This window comes from Hyla sarda, chromosome 10, assembly GCF_029499605.1.
Source record: "Hyla sarda isolate aHylSar1 chromosome 10, aHylSar1.hap1, whole genome shotgun sequence".
NCBI lineage: Eukaryota > Metazoa > Chordata > Amphibia > Anura > Hylidae > Hyla > Hyla sarda.
Genome location: NC_079198.1, coordinates 22744052 through 22771433, shown reverse-complemented (window position 1 = coordinate 22771433; position 27382 = coordinate 22744052). Strand labels below are relative to the sequence as shown.

The window sequence follows — 27382 nt, the reverse complement described above, 5'->3', positions numbered from 1 at the left end:
GGGGATAAAATGTTTTTGCCCAGAATACCCCTTTAAATAAGATAGTGAAAGTAGAAAAGGAGGGTGGTGACTCACTGGTACTTCATATTTCCTTTATTCTTCATTCCAAAGTACAAAAATCTGATTGCAGGGTGGGAGAAATCACTCATCTAGCCAGCCTCTGGCACCTGCACTAAAGTACTTTTGCCACTTGGATTGCTTTTAACCATGTTTTTGTACTTTGGAACGAAGAATAAAGGACATATGAAGCACTGGTGAGTCGCTACCCTCCTTTTCTATTTTCACTATCTTATTTAAAGTTTTAAAATGTATATGTAAGAAACACTTTAATGTAGGTAAAATAGGTAAAATAATTTCCATTCCAATACAAGGAGGAAATATATACCACCATACAACAACTGGATAATACCGCCATACTGTAATAAATAAAACCATTATAGACAGACCAGTATACTATACAGGATCTGTATACTATATAAGTGACTAGCTGAGTACCCGGCGCTGCCCAGTTTTTCCTACCTAATCCTTGTGGGGGAGGAAAAACAACAGAGGAGAAAACTTTTGTCCTCATATCCCGTTCTCAAATCCTGACCCCATATCCCTTCCTCAAATCCTGACCCGAAACCCCCTCCTCATATCCCGACTTCATATCCTGTCCTAAGATCACATCCCCATATCCTGTTCCATATCCCGACCTCATATCATGTCCTTATATCCCGTCCCCATATCCTCTTCGCATATCCGACCTCACATCCAGACTTCATATCTCTTCCCCGTATCCCGTCCCCATGTCCCGTCCTTATATCCCATCCCCATATATAATACTCATTTCTAATCCTCATCTCCCGTCCTTAGGTGGGGCGGAGTTGTGATGAAGATATTGTAAGCTGAAAATTAACCCCTTAAGGACCCAGGGTTTTTCCATTTTCATTTTTTCCTCCTTACCTTTCCAAAATCATAATTCTTTCAATTTTGTACCTAAAAATCAATATGATGGCTTATTTTTTTGTGCCATCAATTCAAATTTGTAATGACGTCAGTCATTTTACCCAAAAATCTACGGCGAAACGGAAAACAAAATCAATGTGCGACACAATTGAAGAAAAAAAAGCCAATTTATAAATTTTGGGGGTTACATTTTTCAGTAAAAATGACACCTTCTCTTTATTCTGTAGGTCCATGCGATTAAAATGATACCCTACTTATATCGGTTTGATTTTGTCGTCCTTCTGTAAAAAATCATAACTACATGCAGAAAGATTTATACGTTTAAAAATATGTTTATTTGTATTTTATTTACACAGGTTTTTTTTTTATGGGAAAAGGGGGGGGGGAATTCAAACTTTTATTAGGGAAGGGGTTAAATGATCTTTACTAACTTTTTCTTTCACTTTTTTTTATAGCCCATAGGGGGCTATAACATTGCACACACTGATCTTTTACATTGATCATTGTTAGCCTATAGGATAACATTGATCAATGATTCTGCCGCTTGATTGCTCATGCCTGGATCTCAAGGCACCCTCCTTGTGTCCTTCAGCTGTTCGGGACAGCTGGTGGTCCCGAACAGCCCACTGAGCTAGCCGAGGGTAGTTAACTTTCACTTTATGTAACAGAGAGAGTGATCAACCAGCACTTGCACTACTGGAAGGGGTTAAGGCGCACAGCTGCCGACTGGCCACTAGGAACCTTGCTTTATTACTGGACTCTGAGGTGCATAATCCCAAATACAATGCAATGAGTAACGCAGTAGAAGAAAAGGAGACTGCACTCACCGTCCAGGAAAACTTTTTTTTACTGTGATCAATTAGGCATAGATACAATGTGCACGACATGCATCAGGTAGTAAGAGGAAGAGGTGATGACGGGACAGTATTGTTTTGCATGCTTAGCGTGCTTCCACAAGCTTCCAAACTTGTGGAGGTGTCAGCTTGTGCAAAACAGTACTGTCCCGTCATCACCTGGACGGTGAGTGCAGTCTCCTTTTCTTCTACTGCGTTACTTACTTTCACTTTAGACGCGGCTTACAGGTACACCCTGGGTCCTTAAGTGGTTAAAGGGGTGTGGCTTAAAGGGTGGGCATGTATTTTCAACATGGCGCATGGGATGCATGGAGGGTGTGGCTTGCCAGCCAGACTGACACATTCACCAGGAGGTACAGAGTGGAGATTGTAGAGTAAGGTTCCAGAAGTCCTATATACTTGCATGGGGTAGGTTAGGGTTAATATCACTATCCTATATTTTTATTTGACATATGAGTAACATGTGACCAAGTATTATCGAAATATCTCCAGTCGTACAGAAGTGATGCTGGAACACACATTTTTCTATAGATTTGCATTGGACTTTAAATAAAAACCCAGACCAACGCAAATGGGGGTTAGTTAGGGTTAAATTTATCTATCATATATGTTTAGTGGATGAATAAGTAAAATGTGACCAAGTAATATCGAAATATCTCCAGCTGTTTGGAAGTTATGCAGTAACATATATTTCCCATAGACTTGTATGGGACTTTAACCCCTTAAGGACGCAGCCCTTTTTCACCTTAAGGACTGAGCCCTTTTTTGCAATTCTAAAATGTTTTTTTTTCTTTTTTTTTCCCCCTTTTCCCTCTTCTAAAAATATGTATAGGAAATGATGTGAAGATAAAATCTAAAATCACAAACAGTAGATACAACTAATTATAGTTCAAAGGCACTGTGCAAAACACAAGATGCAAAACAGTACTTGTTTGTAACGATTTGTTAGGTGTGAACAAGTCCTGATCTGGAGGAGATGGTTGGGTCCTCTTTACAAAGATCCACAATCACAGGTGCAGCTCAATCACAACAACATACAATCCCAAGCCTGGTTTGTATGAACATGGAAGATTCCAAGGGAAACAAGCTGAGAGAGCGCTCCAATGTGAAAGTATATACAGGCACTTGATAAAGGTAATCAGACAAATGCCTACTCACAAGGCCATGTTGTGCAAGCTGGAGGCATAACGCTCGAATGGCTTTGTGACTGCAGATCCTGGCTGGGTGTGCAGTAGAGGGTGGTTCCTTTGTGGGCTGCTGCTGGCTTCCTCTGCTCACATCAATGAGCATGTAGTTGCAAGATAGAAGGTGTGTTGAAAAACACAGTGGGCGAGGAAGGATTAAAGCGCTGTCCCGGATCCATTTTATGTCGCTCCAGATGCTCCTGCTCCTCCTTCTTCAAGTCAGTCCTTTCGCCAGCAATCCATCGGCAAAGCCATATCAAAGAGAAAACAGCATGCGCCCACTCATCCAACAGCACAGAAGCTGAATGTGCTCCTGTCCAAGTTGCTGGTGCTGCAGTCCCTCCCTTTTCAAGTGGTGGACTCTGCACCTTTCAGAGACCTGATGGCTTGTGCTGAGCCGAGGTGGAGAGTCTCAAGCCGTAATTTTTTCGTGAAAAAGGCAGTACCAGCCCTGCACAATTTTGTGGAACAGAAGGTGGGCCAGTCCTTGAGCCGGTCGGTCTGTACCAGAGTGCACGGCAGCACCAAAGTGTGGAGCTGTAACTATGGACAGGAACAATACATGTCCTTTACGGCTCACTGGGTGAATGTGGTTCCTGCACAGCCTTGAACAGGTCACGCGGCTTCCTCCTCCACGCTCTCAGGCCATTGGTCCTTTGACAGTGTGCGACTCCGGCTCCTCATTCTCAACCATGTCCTCAGCCTCCACTGCATGGACAAGTCTCAGTGCCCCTCCAGCATACCATGTGTGCAGGGCACAGCGGTGTCACGCTGTTCTTCACATGGACTGATTTGCCGAATAGAGTCACACAGGGGAGGAACTGCTAAAAGTCATTCATCAAGAAATCGAATCATAGCTTATGCCACTAAAACTGCAAATGGGAACCATGGTGGCTGACAACAGGAAGAACATCTTGTCTGCGATGCGACAAGGAAGCCTGAGCCATGCGCCCTGCATGGCACATGTTTTCAATCTTGTTGTCAAGCAGTTCCCGAAGTGTTCCCCCATCTGCAAGACATCCTAACAATGGGAAAGAATTTTTGCATGCACTTCAGCCACTCGTACACCGCAAATTTTAATGGCAAACAGTGGCAGCTCATAAGTGACACCTGCCATTTGCTCAGGCCCTTTGAGGAAGCCACATTATTAGTCAGCCGCCAGGATTACCGGATGAACAACATCATTCCACTGCTTCATTTCCTACAACACGTGTTGCGAGACAGAGGACCCAGACACACCGTAGCAGTATGCAGTGGAGATGGAGGCAGGGAGTCCCTCCGAGTCACTTGCACAAATGGCACGATGCATGCTCAATTGCTTGCGTAGTGACCCCCGAATTGTCACCATTTGGCAGTGGGATGACTTCTGGCTCTCCACCTTATTGGACGCTCGCTACCGGCACAAAATGGGGGTCTTTTTTACACCCACTGAGAGGGAGGACAAACTGACCTACTACAGAGACATCCTACGTAGTCAGTTGGCCGATGCCTATCGGCGCCATCATCCATCCTCTCGCAGGTCTGACTCGGTGGGCCCTCTGCGCTCACTTTCCACTGTCATGGCTGCTGGGGAGGGGTGGGATGGCAGCTCCATAAGAAGCAGCCCGAGTCTACAGTCGCTGATGAGTAGCTTTCTTTACCCGCATAGTGAAACAATTCATCAGCAGAAGGTGGACCTGGAGCAGGACCTGAACCAGTAGGTGGTGGCATACCTTGACATGCCCATGCCAACACACCTTGAAGATCCGCTGGACTGCCCAGCCAGTAGTGTGCCATCAGAGCGGGTGTTTAGTGCGGCGGGGGCCATAGTCACCCCTAGGAGAATTCGACTGTCCATGAAAAGTGTGGAGAGACTAACCTTTGCGAAGATGAATCAGGCATGGATCAGCCAGGATTTCACCCACCAATGCCTGATGCATCAGAGTAGATTATGCATTAGCTAAAACTTAACTTTTCTTAGGAAAAAATGTATGGACCCCAATTTATTTTATATCTAAGAAAAGGAAAGGTTTGAAAAAAAAACTCCATGTGCCACCTACACCACCAAGTATTGATGTGATGCAAAGATCTTTAAAAGGTGGAAGAGAACAATGTATGGTTCATTGTAACCGGTGGAGGTAAAAGTTTCCCCTGTAAGGCCCTACTCTCGCATTATTAATTCCTTTCTTGGCAAGTGTTGCTTCAAACACTGCAATTTCCATGGGTTTTAGGTGGAAATAGGGAAATCCTTCCACCTTTTCGAGGAATATGTTACTCTTCTTAAAAAGGTTGGCTCCCCACAGGAACCTCTCCCTATTTCAACCTAAAAACTCTGGGAAATGGCAGTGTTTGTAGGTAGAAATAGGGAGAGGCTCCTGTGTGGGGCGGCTCTTTTTAGGGCAAGTAACACTTGCCAAGAAGGGAATTAATAATGTGAGAGTAGGGTTACAATGGACTGGTTACCGGTTACAATGGACCATATGTTGCTTCCTTCCACCTTATAGAGGTCTTTGCATCACATCAATACTTGGTGGTGCAGGTAGCACATGGTGTTTTTTGCACACCTTTCTTTTTCTTTCATTTCAAAAATGTTTTTGGGTACATATATGTTATCCTAAGAATATTATTAAAAGTTATGTTTTACGTAATGCATATCCTCAATACTTACTTGTGCACACTAACACTTTTACAAAAGAGACCATTTCTTCTGCCTACCTGCCTCAGCTACTACTCTGATCCTGCCACCCACCTGATGCTCAAATCTCATGCCAAGTTCTCCTTTTTTCACCAACCTTTGTCACTGGTATTGCCACCCACCGCCCCACTGTGTCACCGGGTCACTTTCAGGACTCCTGATGCTTCTGATGCCACCTCCAGTCTGTCTCATTCTGCTACCATATGTTCTCCTCATGCTGCTGCCAGCTCGAGGCTGTCTCATTCTGCTACCATATGTTCACCTCATGCTGATGCCAGCTCCAGGCTGTCTCATACTGCCGAAGAAATATAGTTGATGAGACAACTAGATACCAGTCCTCAAGGTATATGTAAAGGTATAGTAAAGAATAGAAAGTGATCCAGATACCTTTACATATACCTTGAGGACTGGTATCTAGTTGTCTCATCAACTATATTTCTTCTGCATTTTTTAGACCTTTGGGTGAAGGTAACACCAGTTCACCTCAAGTATATGTTCCCACTGAGTGAGCTACACTATCTTTTATATTGTCTCATACTGCCACCATATGTTCTCCTCATGCTGCTGCCGCCTCCAGGCTGTCTCATTCTGCCACTATATGGTCTCTTCATGCTTCTGCCGACTCCAGGCTGTGTCATTCAGCCACTATATGGTCTCATTTTGCTGCCGCCAACTCCAGGGTGCCATTCAGCCACCATATGGTCTACTCATGCTTCTGCCACCTCCTGGCTGTGTCATTTAGCCACTGTATGGTCTCCTCTTGCTGCCGCCAACTCCAGGCTGTGTCAATTAGCCACTATATGGTCTCCTCTTGCTGCCGCCAACTCCAGGCTGTTTCATTCAGCCATTATATGGTCTCCTCATGCTGCCGCCAACTTCATGCTGTGTCATTCAGCCACTATATGGTCTACTCATGCTTCCACTACTTCCAGGCTGTGTCATTTAGCCACTATATGGTCTCCTCAGGCTGCCACCAACTACTGGCTGTGTCATTCAGCCGCTATATGGTCTCCTCATGCTGCCGCCAGCTCCAGGCTGTGTCATTCAGCCACTATATGGTCTCCTCTTGCTGCCGCCAACTCCAGACAGTGTCATTCAGCCACTAAAAACGCAATAATGGACACTAAGAAAAGTACATTTAAAAGGGATTCAACTCACTACCAGAAATATATTGTATACACGTGGACACTGCAAAACCGTACACCTGCAACTCCTCGCTCGATTCTTAAAACAGAACAGAAAACGCACCAGAAAAATAAACGCAGTGCACACAAGCATGAATCAGAAAAACGCAGAGTGAGTTTTTCTGAAGGTGAAAACATCCAGCTAGGCTCCAAAGCTGGAGCAACATCAATCAAGCCTTCTCCACACCTGCACAGACCAGCAGGAGAAATTCTGGTGTAACCCAATACCTAAAGGACGGAACAGAAGAGCTGGACGAAAACATAGGAGAAACACGTTATAATCTGAGATCCCTAATACCGGCGAAGTAAGTCTCTCTGTTATCAACTTATCCAGTTTCATTATTTCACCCATACAGCAACAGTTACATAGCCGTGGACTTAATTTTGTTCCTTCAGGCAACTTTGATTTATTTTCTACCATTCTGGACGTTAATCGTTGGGCCAGATGCCTCACAGTAAAGAGACATTTTATTTTGTGTGAGATTTGCAAACTGACCGTATACCTTTTCGTATTCCCAATCCCGGGTTTTATCCACTGGTTTCCAGAACACCTGCCCTTGACAGGTTTCAGGAACTAGTGGAAAAAAGACCTGGTCAATTTACATCAGGGGTTAAAGAAGCAGGTTACTCATGGCAACCTCAGTTCATCAGAACAGACTGCCCTACAAGATATTAAAAACAACACAGACCTTATCGTGCGTAATGCCGATACAGGTGGGGCAGTCGTTCTTATGAAGGCAGGTTTCTATTCAAAATAAAATTCTGAAATGCTTAATGACACCTCCACCTATAGAAAACTTACAATTAATTCCACCAAATCATGTCAATCCGCCCTCAGAAAATTTAGATGAAGGATTTACCATAGGAGTTTTAGATACTAAATTGAAGGAATAGCTATATTTATAACAATCCAGTCACCCCAGTCTTCCACTCCCTCCCCAAGTTACATAAAGGGGTTTTCCCACCTCCTCTCCGACCCATTGTGGCGGGTATAGGGTCACTTGGGGAGAGACTGGGAGACTGGGTTGACTTGCATTTACAACCATTGACCAAAATCACCCCGTCTTTCCTCAGGGACACTAAACATGTTCTAGAAATAGTTAATAAAATGGAATGGTCTGAAAATCTATCTTGGGCTACATGTGATGTCACCGCTTTGTACCCCTCCATACCACAACAGCAGGGTCTATTTGCACTTTCCTAACATCTCGATGCCCATAGCAACTACTCCCCTGGTCTGAAGGAATTTATCATCATGGCCACAGAATTTCTGTTGTCTCATAATTATTTTATGTTTAATGGTGATTATTTCCTTCAGATCAGGGGAGTTTCTGTGGGGGCTAAATATTTGCCGTCTTTCGCTGACATCTATATGATTTTTTGGCAAAAGGAATTTATTTTTTTCATCCACTAAATATTTTGGCAGATATATTGATCTGGTTGTGGTATGGAGGAATACTGAAAGCCGTTTCCTGGATTTCGTTTCTTACATTAATGACAATAATCTTAATCTCCAGTTTACGGCATATTTTTCCCATACAAGCATTCCATTCTTGGATCTCATATGGAGATACAGTGACCGATATTAGCAGGATCACTGTAGAACCATATAGGAAGGCGTCGGCCAGGAACAGCATTTTACAGGCTGATTCATGCCACCCAAAACATGTAGTTAATAACATGCCTCATGGGGAGTGGGTTCGTCTAAGGAGAAATTGTTCTAGTGATATTATTTTTGTGGGAGAATCCAGGGTACTCCATGACAGGCTGAGTGCTAGGGGCTACAGTGAACAGATTTTGAAGACCGCTTATAATAGAGCAAAAAAACTCAAACGAGATTTACTCATTACTAATAGCAACAGCAAGTCTTCATCCTCTGAACATGTAGCCAACAAGTCCAAATTACCAGTTTTCATTACGAGTTACAGTTAACAGTTTTATGCCATCAAACACATTTTGCAGAAACATCTACCGATCTTGGAAAAGGATTCAGCCCTACACGACAAGTCACATTTTTAAAGTTGTTTCTAGACGAGGTCCCTCTTTAGTTTCCAAACTTTCTCCCAGTTTATTTTTAGAAGACACAAAAAAATTCTACTAATCATACTGTTTCACCGAGCGCTCCGGGTCCCTGCTCCTCCCCGGAGCGCTCGCGGCGTTCTTCTGCGTGCAGCGCCCCGGTCAGACCCGCTGACCGGGAGCGCTGCTCTGTTGTCACCGACGGGGATGCGATCCACATAGCGGGACGCTATATATATATATATATATTATATATATATATATTTTTTTATTTATTCTTATTATTATTTTTATATGTGTATGTATTTGTATGTATATTTGCATATATATATATATATGTGTTACGCCGAGCGCTCCGGGTCCCCGCTCCTCCCCGGAGCGCTCGCTACACTTCCCTCACTGCAGCGCCCCGGTCGGTTCCACGGACCCGGGGCGCTGCGTTACTACCTCCGGCCGGGATGCGATTCGCGATGCGGGTAGCGCCCGCTCGCGATGCGCACCCCGGCTCCCGTACCTTACTCGCTCCCCGTCAGTTCTGTCCCGGCGCGCGCGGCCCCGCTCCCTAGGGCGCGCGCGCGCCGGGTCTTTGCGATTTAAAGGGCCACTGCACCGCTGATTGGTGCAGTGGTTCCAATTAGTGTTTACACCTGTGCACTTCCCTATATCACCTCACTTCCCCTTCACTCCCTCGCCGGATCTTGTTGCCCTAGTGCCAGTGAAAGCGTTCCTTGTGTGTTCCTTGCCTGTGATTCCAGACCTTCTGCCGTTGCCCCTGACTACGATCCTTGCTGCCTGCCCCGACCTTCTGCTACGTCCGACCTTGCTTCTGTCTACTCCCTTGTACCGCGCCTATCTTCAGCAGCCAGAGAGGTTGAGCCGTTGCTAGGGGATACGACCTGGTCACTACCGCCGCAGCAAGACCATCCCGCTTTGCGGCGGGCTCTGGTGAAAACCAGTAGTGACTTAGAACCGATCCTCTAGCACGGTCCACGCCAATCCCTCTCTGGCACAGAGGATCCACTACCTGCCAGCCGGCATCGTGACAGTAGATCCGGCCATGGATCCCGCTGAAGTTCCTCTGCCAGTTGTCGCTGACCTCACCACGGTGGTCGCCCAGCAGTCACAACAGATTGCGCAACAAGGCCAACAGCTGTCTCAACTGACTGTTATGCTACAACAGTTACTACCACAGCTCCAGCAATCATCTCCTCCGCCAGCTCCTGTACCTCCTCCGCAGCGAGTGGCCGCTTCTGGAATACGACTATCCTTGCCGGATAAATTTGATGGGGACTCTAAGTTTTGCCGTGGCTTTCTTTCCCAATGTTCATTACACTTGGAGATGATGTCGGACCAGTTCCCCACTGAAAGGTCTAAGGTGGCTTTCGTAGTCAGCCTGCTGTCTGGAAAAGCCCTGGCTTGGGCCACACCGCTCTGGGACCGCAATGACCCCGTCACTGCCTCTGTACACTCCTTCTTCTCGGAAATTCGAAGTGTCTTTGAGGAACCTGCCCGAGCCTCTTCTGCTGAGACTGCCCTGTTGAACCTGGTCCAGGGTAATTCTTCCGTTGGCGAGTATGCCGTACAGTTCCGTACCCTTGCTTCAGAATTATCCTGGAATAATGAGGCACTCTGCGCGACCTTTAAAAAAGGCCTATCCAGCAACATTAAAGATGTTCTGGCCGCACGAGAAATCCCTGCTAACCTACATGAACTCATCCATCTTGCCACTCGCATTGACATGCGTTTTTCCGAACGGCGTCAGGAGCTCCGCCAGGATATGGACTCTGTTCGCACGAGGCGTTTCTTCTCCCCGGCTCCTCTCTCCTCTGGTCCCCTGCAATCTGTTCCTGTGCCTCCCGCCGTGGAGGCTATGCAGGTCGACCGGTCTCGCCTGACACCCCAAGAGAGGACACGACGCCGCATGGAGAATCTCTGCCTGTACTGTGCTAGTACCGAACACTTCCTGAAGGATTGTCCTATCCGTCCTCCCCGCCTGGAAAGACGTCCGCTGACTCCGCACAAAGGTGAGACAGTCCTTGATGTCTACTCTGCTTCTCCACGTCTTACTGTGCCTGTGCGGATGTCTGCCTCTGCCTTCTCCTTCTCTGCTGTGGCCTTCTTGGACTCTGGATCTGCAGGAAATTTCATCTTAGCCTCTCTCGTCAACAGGTTCAACATCCCGGTGACCAGTCTCGCCAGACCCCTCTACATCAATTGTGTAAACAATGAAAGATTGGACTGTACTATACGTTTCCGCACGGAGCCCCTTCTAATGTGCATCGGATCTCATCACGAGAGGATTGAACTGTTGGTCCTCCCCAATTGCACTTCTGAAATCCTTCTTGGACTTCCCTGGCTTCAACTCCATTCCCCAATCCTGGATTGGTCCACTGGGGAGATCAAGAGTTGGGGGCCCTCTTGTTCCAAGGACTGCTTAAAACCGGTTCCCAGTAAACCTTGCCGTGTCCCTGTGCTTCCTCATGTAACCGGTCTCCCTAAGGCCTATATGGACTTTGCGGACGTTTTTTGCAAAAAACAAGCTGAGACTCTACCTCCTCACAGGCCTTATGATTGTCCCATTGACCTCCTCCCGGGCACTACTCCACCCCGGGGCAGAATCTATCCTCTGTCCGTCCCAGAGACTCTTGCCATGTCTGAATACGTCCAAGAAAATTTAAAAAAGGGCTTTATCCGTAAATCCTCCTCTCCTGCCGGAGCCGGATTTTTCTTTGTGTCCAAAAAAGATGGCTCTCTACGTCCTTGCATTGACTACCGCGGTCTTAATAAAATCACGGTTAAGAACCGCTACCCCCTACCCCTCATCTCTGAACTCTTTGATCGTCTCCAAGGTGCCCATATTTTTACCAAACTGGACTTAAGAGGTGCTTATAATCTCATCCGCATCAGAGAGGGGGATGAATGGAAAACGGCATTTAACACCAGAGATGGACACTTTGAGTATCTGGTCATGCCCTTTGGTCTATGCAACGCCCCTGCCGTCTTCCAAGACTTTGTTAATGAAATTTTTCGTGATCTACTATACTCCTGTGTTGTTGTATATCTGGACGATATCCTGATTTTTTCTGCCAATCTTGAAGAACACCGCCAGCATGTCCGTATGGTTCTTCAGAGACTTCGTGATAATCAACTCTATGCCAAAATAGAGAAATGTCTGTTTGAATGCCAATCTCTTCCTTTTCTAGGATACTTGGTCTCTGGCCAGGGACTACAAATGGACCCAGATAAACTCTCTGCCGTCTTAGATTGGCCACGCCCCTCCGGACTCCGTGCCATCCAACGTTTTTTGGGGTTCGCCAATTATTACAGGCAATTTATTCCACATTTTTCTACCATTGTGGCTCCTATTGTGGCTTTAACAAAAAAAAATGCCGATCCCAAGTCTTGGCCTCCTCAAGCGGAAGACGCCTTTAAACGACTCAAGTCTGCCTTTTCTTCGGCTCCCGTGCTCTCCAGACCTGACCCATCTAAACCCTTCCTATTGGAGGTTGATGCCTCCTCAGTGGGAGCTGGAGCTGTCCTTCTACAAAAAAACTCTTCCGGGCATGCTGTTACTTGTGGTTTTTTTTCCAGGACCTTCTCTCCGGCGGAGAGGAACTACTCCATCGGGGATCGAGAGCTTCTAGCCATTAAATTAGCACTTGAGGAATGGAGGCATCTGCTGGAGGGATCAAGATTTCCAGTTATTATTTACACCGATCACAAGAACCTCTCCTACCTCCAGTCTGCCCAACGCCTGAATCCTCGTCAGGCCAGGTGGTCTCTGTTCTTTGCCCGATTTAATTTTGAAATTCACTTTCGGCCTGCTGATAAAAACATTAGGGCCGATGCTCTCTCTCGTTCCTCAGATGCCTCTGAAATTGAACTCTCTCCTCAACACATCATTCCTCCTGACTGCCTGATTTCCACTTCTCCAGCCTCCATCAGGCAAACTCCTCCAGGAAAGACCTTTGTTTCTCCACGCCAACGCCTTGGGATCCTCAAATGGGGTCACTCCTCCCATCTCGCAGGTCATGCGGGCATCAAGAAATCTGTGCAACTCATCTCTCGCTTCTATTGGTGGCCGACTCTAGAGACTGATGTGGTGGACTTTGTGCGAGCCTGCACTATCTGTGCCCGGGATAAGACTCCTCGCCAGAAGCCCGCTGGTTTTCTTCATCCTCTACCTGTCCCCGAACAACCTTGGTCTCTGATTGGTATGGATTTTATTACTGACTTACCCCCATCCCATGGCAACACTGTTATTTGGGTGGTCGTTGATCGATTCTCCAAAATGGCACATTTCATCCCTCTTCCTGGTCTTCCTTCAGCGCCTCAGTTGGCTAAACAATTTTTTGTACACATTTTTCGTCTTCACGGATTGCCTACACAGATCGTCTCGGATAGAGGCGTCCAATTTGTGTCTAAATTCTGGAGGGCTCTCTGTAAACAACTCAAGATTAAATTAAATTTTTCTTCTGCATACCATCCTCAATCCAATGGACAAGTAGAGAGAATTAACCAGATCTTGGGTGACTATTTACGACATTTTGTTTCCTCCCGCCAGGATGACTGGGCAGATCTTCTACCTTGGGCCGAATTCTCGTATAATTTCAGAATCTCTGAATCTTCCTCCAAATCTCCGTTTTTCGTGGTGTACGGCCGTCACCCTCTTCCCCCCCTCCCTACCCCCTTGCCCTCTGGTCTGCCCGCTGTGGATGAAATTTCTCGTGATCTTTCCACCATATGGAAAGAGACCCAAAATTCTCTCTTACAGGCTTCTTCTCGCATGAAGAGATTCGCAGATAAGAAAAGAAGAGCTCCCCCCGTTTTTTCCCCTGGAGACAAGGTATGGCTCTCCGCTAAATATGTCCGTTTCCGTGTCCCGAGCTATAAGTTGGGACCACGCTATCTTGGTCCTTTTAAAGTTTTGTGTCAAATTAATCCTGTCTCTTACAAACTTCTTCTTCCTCCTTCTCTTCGTATCCCTAATGCCTTTCACGTCTCTCTTCTTAAACCTCTCATCCTCAACCGTTTTTCTCCTAAATCTGTTCCTCCCACTCCTGTTTCCGGCTCCTCGGACATCTTCTCTGTCAAAGAGATTTTGGCCTCTAAAAAGGTCAGGGGAAGAACTTTTTTTTTAGTGGATTGGGAGGGTTGTGGTCCAGAAGAGAGGTCCTGGGAACCTGAGGACAATATCCTGGACAAAAGTCTGATCCTCAGGTTCTCAGGCCCCAAGAAGAGGGGGAGACCCAAGGGGGGGGGTACTGTTACGCCGAGCGCTCCGGGTCCCCGCTCCTCCCCGGAGCGCTCGCTACACTTCCCTCACTGCAGCGCCCCGGTCGGTTCCACGGACCCGGGGCGCTGCGTTACTACCTCCGGCCGGGATGCGATTCGCGATGCGGGTAGCGCCCGCTCGCGATGCGCACCCCGGCTCCCGTACCTTACTCGCTCCCCGTCAGTTCTGTCCCGGCGCGCGCGGCCCCGCTCCCTAGGGCGCGCGCGCGCCGGGTCTTTGCGATTTAAAGGGCCACTGCACCGCTGATTGGTGCAGTGGTTCCAATTAGTGTTTACACCTGTGCACTTCCCTATATCACCTCACTTCCCCTTCACTCCCTCGCCGGATCTTGTTGCCCTAGTGCCAGTGAAAGCGTTCCTTGTGTGTTCCTTGCCTGTGATTCCAGACCTTCTGCCGTTGCCCCTGACTACGATCCTTGCTGCCTGCCCCGACCTTCTGCTACGTCCGACCTTGCTTCTGTCTACTCCCTTGTACCGCGCCTATCTTCAGCAGCCAGAGAGGTTGAGCCGTTGCTAGGGGATACGACCTGGTCACTACCGCCGCAGCAAGACCATCCCGCTTTGCGGCGGGCTCTGGTGAAAACCAGTAGTGACTTAGAACCGATCCTCTAGCACGGTCCACGCCAATCCCTCTCTGGCACAGAGGATCCACTACCTGCCAGCCGGCATCGTGACAATATGTGTGTGTGTGTATGTATATATATATATATATATATGTGTGTGTTTTGTTTTTTATATTTATTTTTATTATTTTTATATATGTATGTATATATCTATGCGTGTATATATATATATATATATATATATATATATATATGTGTGTGTGTATATATAAAACATTATTATTATTTTTTTTATTACTTTGTGTAGGGCTGCTGCATAACTGCATTCATTTTTTGTGTGAGCTTTTTTTTCTGCCTGAATTCAAGTGCATACACATCCATTGTTCCATTTCCATGTTTTCCACATGTCTTTATTAAGTCTGATGTCATGATACATGTGATGTTCCTAAGAAAGTATTTAAAGTTTGGATTTTATCCTGTGTATTATGCCATGACTAATGACCTGTAACGGTCCGAAACGCATCGGCTCCTGCCTGATGCAAGTTTGTGTCTGCTGATCCTACAATAAAGTACCAGTCATTTTACTGCACTTGGCGCTGGACATTCCTTTGTTATACCGTTGATCCGGTCCGGGGACGCTGCCGGCTAGCCTGTGCGCTGGTGCTGGAAACACGAGGGAGAGCGCTGTCCACACACAATGTTGCTATTCAGCCACTATATGGTCTCCTCATGATTCCGCCACCTCCAAGCTGTGTTATACAGCCACTGTATGGTCTTCTCATGCTTCCGCCACATCCGGGTTGTGTCACTGTACATTATATAAATCTTTAAATCTTTTCAATTGTGAGGCCCTATGGTCTCATCAGGCTGTTGCCACCTCCAGGCTGGGTCAGTCAGCCACTACAGTGGTCCCTCAACATACGATGGTAATTCGTTCCAAACGAGCCATCGTTTGTCGAATCCATCGTATGTTGAGGGATTCGTGCAAGGTAAAGTATAGGAAGCTGTACTCACCTGTCCCCACCGCTCGCAATGGTGTCCCCGCCGCTCCCAATGGTGACCCCGGGCCTCCGCTGTCTTCTCCGGTCCTCTGCTGACTTCTCCGGTCCTCTGCTGTCTTCCGCAAGGCCTTACTGGGCCTGCGTAGCGACGTCATTACGCCGCTGCGTACACCATTCCTATTGGATGACGTGCGCAGCAGCGTATTGACATCATCGGAGAGGGCCAAGAAGACACCGGAAGACCAGCGCTGGACCTGGAGGGCACCCGGGAGCATCGTGGAAGGGTAAGTAATACTTACCGCACCACACAGGGAACATTAAGCTGCTATCCGGCAGCACCTTAAGCATTTTGCGCTGCCGGATAGCACTTAATGCGATGGCCCCGACATAAATAAGCATTGTATGTCGATGCTGACATCAACATGCGATGGCCTCTGAGAGGCCATCGTATGTCGATTTGATCATATGTCGGGGCCATCGTAGGTCGGGGGGTCACTGTATATGGTCTCCTCATGCTGCCGCCACCTCCATACTTTGTCATTCAGCCACTATATGGTCTTCTCATACTGATGCCACCTCCAGGTACAATCATTGTGCCGCACTGCGACAGTGATTCTAATAGTGACGCCTCTAATCTGCATGTCATACTGAATAACAATATTATTTCACTAACCCAGCACACACCCTATGCGTGTTACAGCAAGGCAAAGTGTTCTACACCCATATTGAGGTTCTCTGTAGACCAGAAATACGTTTTTAATAGAGATTCGCCACAAATAAATTCGGACGGAAACTATTACCACACTCCATCTTAGTATGACATTCCACAGTGGTAGATCCTGTCTCATATATCTACTGATGTCCACTATTTTTTCCTGCATTTTTTGCAATTTCCTGCGTCTGACGTTTTTTCTGGCGTTTTTGCATTTGAGTGGAAATTGCATTTTTTGGCCCCTTTGGCAGTTTTTATTTGTTGGGTTCCATGATGAGACTGTTCCATGATGGGAGTAGTAGTACCTGTACTAATAGACATATCGTCCTGGGTGTCACTTCTGACACACAATGCAATCGTCCACTTTTCACCCCCATATGGGGTGTTTTCTGAATTGGGAGAAATTGGGCTTCAAATTTTGAGGGGTATTTTCTGCTATTACCCCTTTTTAAAAATGTAAAATTTTTGGGAAAAGTCATGAAACACCTTTGGGGTATTAAGGCTCACTTTATCCCATATTACATTCCCCGAGGGGTCTAGTTTCCAAAATGGTATGCCATGTGTTTTTTTTTTTTTTTGCTGTTCTGGCACCATAGGGGCTTCCTAAATGCAATATGCCCCCCAAAAACCATTTCAGAAAAATGTTCTCTCCAAAATCCCCTTGTCGCTCCTTCCTTTCTGAGCCCTCTACTGCGCCCGCCGAACAATTTACATAGACATATGACATATGTGCTTACTCGAGAGAAATTGGACTACAAATACAAGTACAAATTTTCTCCTTTTTTACCAAAAATTGGGTCTACAAGAACATGTGAGTGTAAAAAATGAAGATTTTGAATTTTCTCTTTCACTTTGTTGCTATTCCTGTGAAACACCTAAAGGGTTAAAACACTGACTGAATGTCATTTTGAATACTTTGGGGGGTGTAGTTTTATAATGGGGTCATTTATGGGGTATTTCTAATATGAAGACCCTTCAAATCCTCTTCAAAACTGAACTGGTCCCTGAAAAATATCCAGTTTGAAAATTTTGTGGAAAATTGCTGCTGAACTTTGAAGCCCTCTGGTGTCTTCCAAAAGTAAAAACATGTCAATTTTATTATGCAAACATAAAGTAGACATATTGTATATGTGAATTAAAAAAATGTATTCGTAATATACATTTTCCTTACAAGCAGAAAGTTTCAAAGTTAGAAAAATGCAAAATTTTCAAATTTTTCATCAAATTTATGGATTTTTCACCAAGAAAGAATGCAAGTTACCACAAAAATGTACTACTATGTTAAAGTAGAAAATGTCACGAAAAAACAGTCTCGGAATCAGAATGATAACTAAAAGCATTCCAGAGTTATTAATGTTTAACCCCTTAACGACGCAGGACGTATATTTACGTCCTGCGCCGGCTCCCGTGATATGAAGCGGGAAGCGTATTTTTGGTCACTTTTTATACCATTAAAAAATGAATAAAAAGTCTGATCAAAACAAAAATCATACCGATAAAAACTTCATATCACGGTTCAAAAAATGAGCCCTCATACCGCCCTGTACGTGAAAAAAAAAAAAAAGTTATAGGGGTCAGAAGATGACATTTTTAAATGTATAAATTTTCCTGCATGTAGTTATGATTTTTTCCAGAAGTAATACAAAATCAAACCTATATAAGTAGGGTTTCATTTTAACCATATGGACCTACAGAATAATGATAAGGTGTAATTTTTACCGAAATATGCACTGCGTAGAAACGGAAGCCCCCAAAATTTACAAAATGGCGTTTTTTCTTTGATTTTGTCGCACAATTATTTTTTTTTCCGTTTCGCCGTGAATTTTTGGGTAAAATTACTAATGTCACTGCAAAGTAGAATTGGTGACGCAAAAATAAGCCATAATATGGATTTTTAGGTGGAAAATTGAAAGGGTTATGATTTTTAAAAGGTAAGGAGGAAAAAACGAAAGTGCAAAAACTGAAAAACCCTGAGTCCTTAAGGGGTTAATGGTCAGATGTGCAAAAAAACGCTCTGGTCCTTAAGGCCAAAATGGGCTTAGTCCTTAAAGGGTTAAACCAATAAATTAATGTAAACAATAGGTCATTTTCTGATGACACATTCCCTTTAACCCCTTAGAGATGCAGTCCTTTTTCACCTTAAGGACTGAGCCCTTTTTCGCAATTCTGATCACTGTCGGTTTACGAATTAATAACTCGAAAACACTTTTACTGAATATTCTGATTCTGAGATCGTTTTTTCTTGACATATTCTACTTTATTTTGGTGGTAAATTTTCGGCGTTACTTGCATCCTTTTTTGGTGAAAAATCAAAAAATTTCATGAAAATTTTGAAAATGTTGCATTTTTCTAACTTTGAAACTCTCTAATTGTAAGGAAAATGGATATTCCAAATAAATTTTATTTTTCTTCACAAACACAATGTTGGCATCATAAAATGGACATATTTTTGCTTTTTGAAAAAATTTGAGGGCTTCAAAGTAGAGCAGCAATTTTCAAAAATGTCATGAAAATTGCAAAATCTGAAGGGACAGATGTTACAGAACTACAACTCCCAGCATGCCTGGGCAGTCTAGGCATGCTGAGTGTTGTAGTTTGGCAACATCTGGAGGGCTACCGTTTGGGCATTGGTCTCCAAACTGTGACCCTCCAGATGTTGCAAAACTACAACTCCCAGCATGCCCAAACAGCCTTTGGCTGTCTGGGCATGCTGGGAGTTGCAGTTTGGCCTTTCTAGTGGTTGCCACAGTCAGTAAAGATCACTTTACTTTCACTTTCATTCCTGCTCTCCTTACCTGCTCCCTGCCACTCTCCGATCCTCTTGTATGGTCTGCCTTCTGGTAGGTTGTACGAGTGGATCACAGATATTACTAATCAGTGCTATGCCAATGCGTGGCACTGAACAGTAATAGCAATTTAGTGATAGGGGGTGATGGGGACTAAAATGTGTAATAAAAAATATAATGTTAATGCTTCTTCACGGTGAATGGTGTAAATATAAATAAAATACCAACTTTCAAAATTACTTAAAGGGGTACTCCCCCGCACACATCTTATCCCCTTCAAAGGATCTCTGGGCCAGTGCGGCGTCCGTCACGCCATGCCCCCTCCATTCATGTCTATGGGAGGGGGCTTGACGGCTAGTACAGAGCCGTCATGCCTCCTCCCATAGACTTGAATGGAGGGGGCATGGCGGCCTGCATCGCCAGTTATCGGGCACGGAACAGAGTTCGCTTCATGACCCAAATGACAGGGGTGCTGGTCCAGAGATTGTGGGGGTACCTAGCGTCCGGACCCCCGTGATCTAACATCTTATCCCCTTTCCTTTGGATAGGGGATAAGATGTAAGTTTGGTCACATCACGTCCCAGAAAAAAAATGAAAAATTTACTTTTTCATTTTTACGGACCACTGTTCGAAAAATCTGTCCGACACCTGTGGGATGTAAATGCTCTCTGTACCCCTTATTACATTCTGCAAGGGATGTTGTTTCCGAAATGGGGGTCACATGTGGGGCCACTGTTCTGGCACCATGAGGGACTTTGTGAACGCACTTGGCCCCCAACTTCCATTCCAATCGAATTCTCTCTCCAAAATCCCAATGTCGCTCATTCTCTTCTGAGCCCTGTAGTGCACCCATAGAGCACTGTGCATCCACATATGGGGTATTTCCGTACTCATGAGAAATTGTGTTACAAATTTTGGGAGTCTTTTTCTCCTTTTACCTCTTATGAAGATGAAAAGTATGGGGCACGGGCAGCATGTTAGTTTAAACATTTTTATTTTTTTACACTAATTGGACAACACCAATCACCCTTATTTTCCGCGTCACTGGAGCCCTGATTGACTCAGAAAAGCCATGATTCGCCTTGAGGGATGTAGTTTCCAAAATGGGGTCACATGTGGGTGGTGTTATTTTTTTTGCGTTTATGTCAGAATTGTTGCAAATCTCAGCCTCCCCTGTGCAAATCACAAATTAAGGCCTCAAACGTACATGGTGCCCTTCCACTCCTGAGCCCTGTTGTGCACCTGCAGAGCACTTTACGACCACTGTAGAAACTGCTTTGTTTTGGGGTGCCCTACTAATTGATTGAGGACAACTGGATCATTATAGGGGTTTATTACAAGGTATACATATATACAAAGGGGGATCCTAGCTAATTAAGGGATGGGGTACAAAGAAGAAGGGAAGGTGAAAGGAAGGAGTAGGAAGTGCTCTCTCTAGTCATCTTATGAATAACCTATATATATTAGTCATCCACACACACACATAACCCATGAACTGCCCATCCCAAGACCTCTCCATAGCCAATCAGAACAGTTAATCAGCTCTTGTCCTTTGACTCTTTTTGGCATGGGCCCTCTTTGTTGTCCCATAGTATGTTGACAGCTGTCCATTCAAGCTTCCTTGAAAACCATACCTTGGAGGGTTGACAGGATAATTACTCCATCAAAAAATGTGCAGTCCATTGTGTACAACACTGCAGGTGCTTGTTTTGTGGCTTCACACAGGATGAAAGCAAATCACTTGTTTAACTAGCGGTTTGAAGCTTACTGGCACCATACAGCATTCCATCCATGACACTTCCCTCCAATCACATTAAAAAAAACTAACACAGGGTGTTTTAGCACTATGGGTGTATCAGGTGTACAGCTGGAGGCTCCCAATCAAAACTCCAGAGTAACGTCCATATATAAAAAAAAAAAAGTACACTAAACAGCAAAAAAAATTTTCTTTTTCAATGCTTTATCTTCATTTTATCATAAATAGTAATTCCATTTCATATTCGGTACAAAAAAAAGATAAATATCACCCACGTGCAGATCGATCATTTCACTGACACTTCATGGACTCAGCTTATCTCGGAAAGTCCATTGCTCCTGCCAGAGCTCACATGTCCTCCTGAGAATTATCCAGCCTTTCCTCTGGATGTCAGAACAGAGCTCACACACGTCTGTGTGCTCCGATAAGCCTGACAAAGGGAGCAATCCTGAAATGTTGCTATCGGAGCTCACAGCCGTGTGTGAGCTCTGTTCTGACATCCAGAGGAAAGGCTGGATAATCGGCAGGATTCCTCTACTTTCTTCCCCTCTTCTGCTAGGTGGAAGACTCATGTATTTTCTCAAGCTTGGGCATCCATAACCTCAGACTCTTGGATCTTCAACACTGCCTCAGGTTACATGATAGAGTTTATGTCTCCCCCTCTACAAACCTCTTTCCCTCTTCAGATTCATTTTTCTTCTCTAGACGAGAGACTGATAGATCGGGAAATAAAAGAACTTTCTTTGAAATATGCAATTTTTCAGGTCCCTCAGCACTCTCCAGGTTTTCTCAGCAACATTTTCTTAGTGAAGAAAAAAGACGGTGGACACACACCTGTGATCAATCTTCGCTATCTCAACGACTTCATAGTTTATCATCATTTCAAGATGGAGGGTATCCACCTCCTAAGGGATCTTCTAGTCCAAAACGACTGGCTTGTGAAGGTAGACTTGAAAGACGCCTACCTCACTGTTCCTATCCACCATACATTCACATCAACCTTATCTCCAGTTTCTATGGAAGAACCGGAAATGGCTATTCACTTGCCTCCCTTTCGGTCTATCTTCAGCCCCATAGTGTTTCACCAAACTGCTGAAGCCAGTCGTGTCACTTTTAAGAAGCCAAGGAGTCTGTCTTATTATACCATATCATCCCTTCTAACCAGCTTAAGATTTTCAATCAACCTCAAGACATCTGTATAGGCCCCCTCGAGGGAAGTAGAATTTTTGTTTTTTTCAATAAACACACAACTAACTACTCAGTATGAGCAACATTTCTATGGTCCAATACATCAACAAATTGGGAGGTACAACCTCAAAGACTTTATCAGACATCACTTCCAACATCTGGAATTTCTGTTTCGACAAACATATTGTCCTAAAAGCAGAATACTTACCTGGCCTCTCCAATGTTAGCAGACTGGAACTCCCGCTTCCTGTCAGACCACAGCGATTGGATGCTAGATTTGTCAATCTTTTTTTTCAATCAATTCCTAATGGTGTCCAATTCATAGGGATCTTTTTGTGTCTCATTTAAACCGCCAGCTTCCACTCTTCTTCAGTTGGCATCTGAAAGCCCTGGGGGGTGGATGCATTTTGCATCCTTTTGCAATGATTCTGAGGGTCATTTCACAAACTATCCATCTATGAGCGACATTGGTTCTGATAACCCTTTGGTGGCCATCCCAAGTCTGCTTCCCTCAAATTCTGAACCTGTTAATAGATTTCCCAATCCTCCTCCCTGTATATCCTCACATCCTTCAAGATCCATCTGGGAACCCTCACCCTCTTGTTCTTTAGGGAGGCCTTTCCCTAGTGGCATGTCTTATTTCAGGTCTTCATCACTTGACAACAAAGTTTCTCAATCTACTAGAGAGATCCTTTCCGAAGCCTGGGCTCCAGGTACCAGGAAAGCTTACAGATCAACCTGGCAACTTTGTGTTCATTGGTGCTCTCAGAAACATCTGGATCCCAGTCCTACCTCTATCTCTCATATCCTAAACTATTTATTAGAAGCTTTTGACTCCAGTAAAGCTTACAGGACCATTAATCGATACAGGTCAGCCATTTCATTTATCTTAACATAATTTTATCGATTCAATCCCAATTGGTATACATCCTCTGGTCTGTAGACTCCTTAGAGGTATTTGATTCAGAAGACCTCCTCTGCCTAAACATCGTTCTGTTTAGGATGTTTCCCTGCTTCTCAACCTTTTTTCCTCCTGGGAGGATAATTATTCTCTTCCTTTAAAACTTTTAACTTACAAAGGAACTGCCCTCTTATGTTTAATATCCATTAAAAGAGTATCAGACATCAGAGCTCTTAATATCTCTCATAGATCTTTTTCTCCTCAAGGAGTTCACTTTACCATTAGCCGCAGAACTAAGACTAATATCCATTCGGTTTTCTATCCGGCCTTTTTACAACATCCCAAATTATGTGTCTTCAGATGTCTAAAATCCTACGAATCCAAGAATATGGCTCTCAGATCTACTAATTCTTCCAAACTCCTCATTTCCTACTGCAAACCACACCTTCCAGTATCCTCTCCTACTTTTGCCAGATGGGTTAGACAATCCATGTCTTTAGCTGGTATTGTAATTTACCAATTTGGTGCCCACTCTGTAAAAAGCGCTATGTCCACTAAAACTATTCAATCAGGTGGCTCGCTTTCTGATGTTCTTAAAGCAGCTGATTGGTCCTCAGAATCAAGTTCAAGTCATTTTATTTTAGACCAGAGTCTCATATTTCTATGTCAATCTTATAATTTATCATCTTAGTATTGTATAGCATTAAACTTGCACTATATTATGAGCCTCCTGTCAGAAATAAAATTGACGATTCTCCTAGTAATTATAACGGAAAATATACAGTAGAGTTTTATTAACAACAGGAGGTGAGTAATATCCCTCCATATGTTCCCATCCCCTTTATTATACAAATGTTCTTTATTTTTCAGCTTTATGAAGTCACTTACCTGAAGGCATCCTCATGGATTCTTCCACAGAAGTTCCTTCCCCATCTTCTGCAGGATGCATCTTGAGAGATTCTTCAACTTCTTCATTCTTCCTAGTTAATTCCGAGTTCTACTTTCTTGTCATATTTAGGACTTTTAGACTTTGGTCTTCCTTGATTACAGACCTTTTATGAACTAGTCCTGATTGGTGGTTTATACCTTTACAAATAGAAAGTGACAGTGCTCGAAGTTGAATGGATACTGAGTCTCAATAATTGCAGATAAATGTATAGAAAAAAATATTTATAAAAAATCACAATACACATAAAAATTAAAAATATATTGATGTTATATGTGTATATATAGCTGTCTAGAAAAGCCACAGGGCCCTTCTGGCTTACTTCAAGCTATATTATGACGTAAAAGCAAGTTATAAAATACAACGAAGCATAAAAATTGTAGAATCCAATATATTGAGGACTGCTGCTGAATTAAACTGCAATTCTTATAACACTATATAGTATTAATGCAATAGTCTCTAATTAGAGCAAAACATTTTCAAATGTCCAGTAATCCGGCAAAATGACCTGCAGATGCTTATAATCCGGCAAAAATGTCTATTAAAAGTAAATGCAATAATGTAACCGCAGAAATGTTTCTGTAACTGTTCAGCAATGTTTTTAGAGGTCTTGCAACAATGTAACTGCAGAGGTGTTCCAGCGGTGCTATGCACTTATGTCTGGCAAGCAAATAACTGTAACTGGGTTTTAGGAGTGAATAACAAAGCAACTCCGATGTGGCGGTGCTGTAGTGCTGTCTCCTTAAAGATCCGTGTAGGTCAAGTTCACGGTGATGAATCTCTGCTCGAAGGCAGATAAGGATAACTTTGGCGTCCTCGTGTAGTAATTGAGCACGAGGAGCTTGCAGATGGACAGAGTATTATCTGTCAAATAAGATTTAAATCCGAGTAAGTGGCAATTGCTCAACAGCAGCAGACCTCACTAGATAGTGATAAAGTCTTAAGTATAGGGAGGCTGGATGCGTTTCAGGATCACCATAGATCCTTACCTCAGCAGCAAGGGTATGATATGATCATATCCAAAGGATAGGGGATAACATGCCTGATTGCAGGGCGCCCAGCTGCTGGGACCCCCCGCGATCTCTGTGCTAATGCTGCGGCATTACAGTCATGGAGGCCTGAGGCTTCTGTGATCGCCAGTCATTCGGCATGGAGCGGAGTTCGCTCCATGCATTGGATGGCTAAGGGTGCCGTGGCAGAGAACGCGGGAGTTCCCTAGCGTCTGGACCAACAGGATCAGACATGTTATCCCTATTCTTTGGATAGGGGATAAAATGTCTAGTGGCGGAGTACCCCAAAGGATAGGGGATAAGTTGTCTGATCACGGGCGTCCCGCAATCTCTCATGCAGCACTCCTATCATTAGCCTCACGGAGCGAAGATTGCTCCGCGTCTGATAACTCACGATCACAGGGCTGGAGTATCGCGATGTCGTGGCTCCGCCCCCTTGTGACATCACGCCCTGTCCCCCTCAATGCAAGTCTTTGGGAGGGGTCGTAGTGGCCATCAAGCCCGCTCTCATAGACTTGCATTAAGAGGGCGTGACGTGATCGTGAGTAATCAGACACAGAGCGATATTTGCTCCGTGAGGCTGATGATGGGGTGCTGCATGAGAGATTGCAGGGGTCCCCAGTGGCGGGACCCCTGCGATCAGATCTTATCCCCTATCCTTTGCATAGGGGATAAGATGTCTTAAGGCCAGAGGACCCCTTTAAAGGGGTACTCCGGTGGGGAAAAAAATGCTTAAATCAACTGGTGGCAGAAAGTTAAAACAAGAAAAAACGTGATTTCAAATGGCAGGAAATGCTCAACCCCAAATGCAGTTGTGCATTTATGCTGGGGGAGCAGAGCCTTCCCTCCTCCCACTGTACGTGTGCTTAGCCACACTGTAGTGAACTGGGAGCAGGCTGTGAGTCAGACCTAATGCTGCTGTCATTGCCCACTGGCCCCTGTTATTGCCCATACAGCACAAGAAGGTTTAGTGTTAGGTCCCGTGTCACTTGAGAAACCTTGGCGTTGGTGTGCGGGCTCAGGTATGTCCTTCATATAAGTATATACTGGCTAATGTCTCAATTTTAATATAATTTTGAGGGTTAGTCATATGTTATTGTCTATATCTACCACAATAGTGCACCTAAATTTATGTACTATTATATATGTTACACATTCACATTTTTCATCGGGTGTAGGATGCCATTGTGGCACTTGTAATCTTTTGCAGGCATCCCCCATTATATGCATTTAATGCTGGGGATTGCCCTAAGCAATGGACCACAAGTGCAGGATCTGCTCCCCCAGCAGAAATGCACAACTGCATTTGGGGTTGAGCATTTCCTACCATGTGAAACCACGTTTTTTCTTGTTCAAATCTTATACTTGGAGGTGTATAAACGCCAAATCTAATGCACCTTAATCACTATTATAGGCAGCATTTTGGTGCACCTGTGAGGCCAGCAACATATCAGCCTACATGGGTGGGGCACATAATCGTCCTCCCTCCTCCCACTGTATGTGTGCTTCGCCACACTGGAGTGAACTGGGAGCAGGCTGCGAGTCGGACCTAATGCCACAGTAGTTGCCCACTGGCCCCTGGTATTGCCCATACAGCACAGGTAGGCCACTTGAGAAACCTTGGCGTTGGTGTGCGGGCTCAGGTATGTACTTCATATAAGGATATACTGGCTAATGTCTCAATTTTAAAGTCCGGTGCCAGAAAGTTAAACAGATTTTTAAATTACTTCTATTTAAAAATCTTAATCCTTCCAGTACTTATCAGCTGCTGTGTGCTCAGAGGAAGTGCTTTTCTTTTTGAATTTGTTTTCGGTCTGACCACAATGCTCTCTGTTGACACCTGTGTCTATGTCAGGAACTGTCCAGGATAGGTTTGCTATGGGGATTTGCTCCAGCTCTGGACAGTTTCTGACACGGACAGAGGTGTCATCAGAGAGCACTGTCGTCAGACAGAAAAGAAATTCAAAAAGAAAAGAACTTCTTCTGTAGTTTACAGAAGTGATGCAGCCTATCAGCAGCCAGTCACCCATGTGATGTCAAAGCCCTATATAATCGGCAGCCATATTCTGTCTCGTCACTTCATCCTTTCACTTCATCCTTTCCTATCTGAGAGATAGGACAGACAGCGCTTCACCACCTAGTCACATCAGCATTCTGGTGGACAGAGAGCAGTGCGTTTTTCACAGAATTTTTTTTTTACTTCAGCGATTAACCTCCTAGTCATTTTCTACAGAGTTGTATTACAGAGAGGGACAGAGAGCTGTGTGTTGCCTCATACATTTGAATAAGCTGGCTCAGCTGGAGAAACGTTAGGAGAAAAGGGAGGAATAAGTTTTTAGTCCATTCCTAATAGTCTTTGAG

General features: G+C 44.6%; 2 protein-coding genes across 2 annotated transcripts in view; both read left to right on the top strand.

Moving 5' to 3' along the window:
• The window catches only part of LOC130294325 (uncharacterized), a 309439-nt gene that overhangs the window by 89029 nt on the left and 193028 nt on the right, over nucleotides 1-27382 (top strand). The gene's annotated exons all lie outside the window — the stretch shown is intronic.
• LOC130294327 (uncharacterized) lies at nucleotides 5106-25252 on the top strand. The gene is made up of 2 exons (XM_056543949.1): nucleotides 5106-7149; nucleotides 23936-25252. Exon 1 carries the CDS (start codon nucleotides 6153-6155, stop codon nucleotides 7062-7064), a length of 912 nt encoding a protein of 303 aa, XP_056399924.1. The 5' UTR covers nucleotides 5106-6152; the 3' UTR covers nucleotides 7065-7149; nucleotides 23936-25252.